Here is a 6000-nt window from a genome sequence, read left to right as displayed (position 1 = left end):
ATTTTTCTGTTTTCTGTCAAGTGAAAAAATGTAAATGAAGGAATATTTAAATAAAACAAATCATTGTTCTGAACAACACACACATACACGCACGCACACACAAAGACCACAGAAAGCCCAAATTTGAGAATTTGCATTAGTTTTAAAGACAACAAATCTCATTTAATCAAAGTAAACTGCACAACATTACCATAACTTAATTTTGTTACAATTAAGGGTTGTAATAACGTAAGATAAGTATCTGCAAAATGTTTTGACATAAAAAACAAACAGGAGACACTAATGGACAAATGTCCTGCAGTGAATCAATGCAGCTCAAGTGATACATTAAAAAAATTATAATTAATAATTAAAAAAGCATTGTGCATAGTTCAATCATCACCTATCCTTTCTAACACTATCTCTCTGACAAGTAAGTGCAAAAATTTATATTTTTCACTTCAATTAGTTCACTGTTGCACTGAAGGGTGTCTTCTTTTGACTCAATACTTTTTGAGTTTTATTGTTGTTGTATGTTTGTGCATCTGTGTGTATACTTAAAAACCGGCATGTGTGTTAATTACACTCACTAATAGGGTTGAGTCCATTCGCATCCCTTAAAGGTTTTCCCAAGCTTTGGCCCAGTCGCAGGACACAATTGTTTGCAGAACCTGCCAGTAGTACTCAACTCATACCTCCCCCACCCAAACCACCGTGTTCCCCTTCTTGATGTCTGACACCTCACAGTGAAGGACACTCTGTTTGCTGTCTATTACAAACAAAGACTCGGCCGACGACGTGACCAAGTACCGTCCAAACACCCCGCTGGATACCACGACCCTTCTGGTGTCTCCCCACGGCCAATCGGTGGCTGGAATCGGCTCCTTGAGGTTTTTGAGAACTTTAATGTTTCCCATTGACAGTTCAGAGAAAAGCAACTCTGAGCCCAGAGCAGAGGAGGCCACAACCACATACTGGTTGGACTCTGTGAAGGACGGTTTAAACTTCAAGTCTGAGAGCGGAAACGAGAAGTCCAATTCGTGGCTTTTCTGAAGCTCGCCTCGGAAAGAAACCGTCTGAACTTGGATTTTGCCAAATCGCTTATCCATGGAGACGATGAAGCGACCATCTGGAGATACGAACGGCTGGCCATTGATGTTTGGGTTGGGTCCAACGACTGCATCGGTCACACTGTCAACGAGAAGCTGCACATTCGGACTAGAATGGTTCTTGGCTTGGCACTCAATAAAATAGTAGCCGCTTAAATGAGTGCATGCCATGCTGGCTGGGATACAGCTGTAGTTCTGAAGACTGATGTTCTTGATGAGATGGAAGGTCTCAAGGTCGATTTTATGCACCGCAGCCTCCGATTTAAAGTAGACAAAGCCAAACCTGAGATGACAACGGTCAAAGACAGCTTAATATCCTTTCTGGCAATTCATGAAGTGCTTGGCTTTTAATTATAACTGTAATTTTCTCAGGTCCCATTTCTGGAAGAATTATGTTGAAAAGCTGAAGAGGTCACGCACACTGAGCTGTGACGATCATCTCGTACCTTACGTGAGTGATGATTAGGTTGGTGGGGGGGATGTAGAAATCTTCCACTTTTTCATACTGAGTATTGATGATTTGATGCTGACCGCTCACACTTGCAGAAGAGATCACCTCAAAAAAAAAAAAGGTAAAAAGTTAAAAATATTACAATCAAGAACATGCAGTGCTTTAAGCTGAGTGGCTCGGATTGCAGTAGGAATGGATTTGAGAGCAGTAAATAAGTGATACATATACATTTTAAAGCAGAGCTAACATGTTTCATCTCATTTTAGTACTTTGAGTAATGGGCGTGTTTATTTAGTTTGTAGTGTAATACTGACCTTTAACCCTACTGACAAATTAATCATGCCTTAATGGTTTTCCAACTGTCTGTTAATCACGTATCATAACCGCCCCCAACAAATAGCTTAAAAAGTGGTACATTTTATAATGAAGTACAGATTTTTCCTTTTAATATATAATCAGATTGCTTTAAAAATTATTTCAGATTTCTGTATTAGACATTTTAAAAGAAAACAATCCAAGTTGGTGGAAGTAATGCTTTTCTTTGGTAGTCAAAAGCCCTATTCACATAGAATTTCATTATATGGGCACATGGAATAATGTAATGATCACCAGAGCTTCTTGATGATTTTAATCCTGCATGAATCGGTCATATCGGTCATTTTACCGGACTGTGAGTTCCACCTGTGATCTTTTACCTTCTAAAAAAACTCTGTCCAGTAAATTGTTGTCCAGTAAAACAGTTCATTTGCCAAGATGATTAGTTGGGAACCAGTTGTTTATTGACATTGATAAGGTAAGATAAAACTTTTTTTTTTTTTTTTAAATATAACATAAATTAACAAACACCATCTTCCACAAAATATCTGTATTTAAAATGTTTTTTTATTATTAAAAGTATTAAGGTATATTCAGCAATAAGTTAAACATTAAAAAAATGTGAAATACAAAATGTACGAAACTGTTTGGTAGCAATTATTATTGTTGTGTAAAAACTGTAATTAACAAATTATATAAATTACAACATAATGTATTTGTGATGAACGTAACGACACTTGCTAACTTGTTTAAAAAGCGACACTTTTCCCAAATTTGAAAACACTGTTCAGCGTTTCAGTTAAAATCTAATTTCTTTATATAGTTGACTCTTGTCGGAATGCATGTCTGTTTTGTTTTCTAAGATTATTAGAATTAATTAGAGTTACGTCAGTTTAGACAGACAGACAGACAGACAGATGGATGGATGGAGGTAAACAATGAAGTTATGATTTTCCCTGTTAAAACTTGAATATGTCTGATGACTGCAGGACACCAGCCAAGATAATAAAGGCTCCTTTATTTCCTCTCTCACCGCATGCCCTCATTTGTTTAATCTAATGAACTGACAACCAAGTTCAGTTTAACTAAGGATATTGAGCCTTTTTAAAAAAAGAAATGAGTTTGATATTTTACCATTCTAGCTGAGCACTGCCTCAGGCCCTGACAAATTGCCCAAGCCGGGGTCAATTACTTGCTCTTAAAATAATTAGAATATTATCAAGCCATTTATTTGTGAATCCATATCCCCTGCAGCTTCCATTGAAAACTGCTCTGTAGAATTTCTTAGTGATTCATAGCAAACACTCACATAATTCTGTGCCATAAACGTACTGAGGCTAGTGCTGAACATGCAGACATACCCGAGGACTTCCCCATGATTTAATAAAACATGAATAATCCACATGTGTGCAGGGAGGATTATTTTGTTACTGTAAAAAATAAAAAGCCTTTTAATTTCTGTTTTCTTTGGGGCCCTGTGTTTCTCGTGTGTGATTTTGGACAGTCAGTGTCAAGCCTGATAAAGACTGAAATAGGAAAGGGAGTTTTTAATAGTATAATTTAATAAAGAAACACAGCAGATAGAGTGTAATTCACTCACAGCTTTAGTCATGAAGTCTACACTTACAGTGAAGTGAAATGAATGAGCTCCCATCCAATTAAACAAGCCAAAATCAAAGCAGACATGTATTTGTTGAGCAAAAACTCACACATTTACACCTGACGTTCAAAAATACAGAGTGTTAACAGGTAATGAGCCCACCAAGAACCCCTGGAATGAACTCTTGGGCTAAAACAAGTGACAGGAGAACGTGTGAACTTTCAACTTGTTAATTGGTTTGAATCTTTGATTTTTTTTTTACTTAAATCTCTTTAAAAAGATGTTTATAAATACTGTTTAAATTGTAAGTATTCATATAACATAGACGATAGTGGTACATTGGCAACATTTTACAACAAAGTTGTATTAGTTAACATTAGTTGCCAAATTAGTTAACATGAACAAACAAAAAGCAATACTTTTTCAGCACTTATTAATCTTGGTTAATGTTAATTTTAACATTACTAATATATTTGTAAAATAAAGAGTTATTTTAACATTAGTTACTGCATTATGAACCAACATGAACTAACAATGAACAATTGGAAGTGTCTTTATAAAGTAAAATGAACAAAGATTAATAAATGCTGAAAAATACTGTATAATATTGTCATTGTGTATATAAAATATATTTTGGGGTGAAATATGACCTAAACATTTCATTATTAATTTCACCCAGCTGAACTTACATGTACACACAACGATATTTACTGCAGTTTGAATTTAACCCTCCGCAAACTAAAGTTCTGTAGGAAGTGAGTGGCATTATATTGTGTACAGGTGCCTGTTCTCACCTGTAAAGTGGAACGCGACTTCAGCAGGTCTCCCCAGCTCAAAACCCACAGCTGGTCATGTGATTTATCATAGAAGAGTTTGACAGGCATAGGGTCTGTTTCCACAACCTGCCATTCACCCACAAAGAGCAAGGCATTCGTATTTACTGAACAATAGCAACTGCTAATGTAGTTGTTTAGAGGGAAGTGTACAACCATAGCAATTTATAAGGCAAGTTCCCATGTAACATAATAAAATATTAGGCTTCAATAACAATATATGCATAATAATAATAAGAGTCAGAATATACCATAATGTCAATATTTATGATGAATCATAACTTTAACTCCATTAAAGGTATAATCAAAGTTCAATACAAATGAAGCTCAATCGACAAAAATTGTGGCATAATGTTGATTACCACAAAAACAAATTTCAATCATTCCTCATTTATTTAAAAAAAGTAGATAGAGTTAAGCATATACAATGGAGGTAAAGGAACCATTCCAGAAATGCTAAGATACACATGGTTTCAAAACAGTAGCCATAAGATGTAAACATTATACATATTATCATGATTTTACAGTGATAACATCGCTCACTAACTTTATATGTGTATACGTTATATGAAATAGCGGGACTACTGGGTTGCCTCATCATGACAATTGAGTTTTAATATTGGATATAAACACAGATAAGATAAGTAAGCAAATGTTATCACGGTGAAATCATGTTAGCATCTATAATGTTTACGTCTTATGGTTATACTTTTTAAATGTGTATTTTAGCATCTGTCAATTCGCCCCATTCCCTTTCATTGTAAGTGCATAACTGTGACAAATTTTGTATTTATTTTTTTTTTATAAAAAAAAAGTGCGAGTCAAAATTATTTTTGTGGAAATCAGCATGGTCACAAATGCTGTTAATTGAGTTTAACTTGTATTAAACCCGGGACATGTCCTGAGCTATGTAAGAGCAATACAATACAGTCTTGTGGGCTGGACTGGAACTTGCATCCTAGCGGTAGGCCATGACTCCAACCATAAGGACTACTGATGGTATTTCAAACAGAAGTCATTTGAGCTCAGGGCCATTTCTGAGCTTATGAGGGCCCTAACGAAATCCTACATGGAGGCCCTCCCTGGATCCAGGCCCACCCATGAATTGAAGATACATTATCCCTTCTCTCTCAGGCCACAAGGGGGCCCCCTATAACTGTCTAATTGAGCCATAACAGCTGCCTGAGTCTTCCTTGCAGCTTTTAATTTATACTTTATATATATATATATATATATATATATATATATATATATATATATATATATATATATATATATATATATATATATTTTATATATTTAATCACCTTGCTTTGCGGGGGGCCTAAGTGACTGCTTATACTGATTATAGCAAGGAGTGGCCAAGTTTGAGCTGATTGGAGATGGATGAAAACTCACTTGCTGCACTCTCTGAGCCTGTGTGTCGATGATCAGCAGTCTGTTCTGCAGCGGTTGAGACACATACACATACTTGTCTCTCACACTGACTGCAGATGCCCACACACACTCATGCGCTGACACATCTCTGTGTCTGGGACACAGCTCTTCCTGTGGGGAGCATATGGACACATATTTAAACCAATCTCTAAGATCATCTGTGAATTTCACAAAACCTGTCAAGAACATTCCTGGGTCATATTAAACAAGAAAGTAATAAGAAATGTAATTTTGCATAAAGTAAATAAAGTAACACCTTTGTTGATGGTTTATAAA

At 35.8% G+C, this 6000-nt stretch overlaps 1 protein-coding gene across 1 annotated transcript in view; it reads right to left on the bottom strand.

Annotated features, from left to right (window-relative positions):
• Positions 1–668: 668 nt before the first annotated feature.
• The window catches only part of LOC127624588 (follistatin-related protein 4-like), a 305922-nt gene continuing 300590 nt past the window's right edge, over positions 669–6000 (bottom strand). Inside the window, exons 13-16 of the mRNA XM_052099373.1 lie at positions 5686–5835; positions 4249–4356; positions 1535–1644; positions 669–1371 (exon numbers count right to left, since the gene is read on the bottom strand). Of these exons, the coding sequence (XP_051955333.1) occupies positions 669–1371; positions 1535–1644; positions 4249–4356; positions 5686–5835 (1071 nt within the window). The remainder of the gene's footprint in view (positions 1372–1534; positions 1645–4248; positions 4357–5685; positions 5836–6000) is intronic.

This window comes from Xyrauchen texanus, chromosome 31 (genome assembly GCF_025860055.1).
Source record: "Xyrauchen texanus isolate HMW12.3.18 chromosome 31, RBS_HiC_50CHRs, whole genome shotgun sequence".
Classification (NCBI taxonomy): Eukaryota; Metazoa; Chordata; class Actinopteri; order Cypriniformes; family Catostomidae; genus Xyrauchen; species Xyrauchen texanus.
The sequence above is the reverse complement of the archived record's forward strand: the minus strand, read 5'-3'. Positions and strand labels throughout refer to the sequence as shown.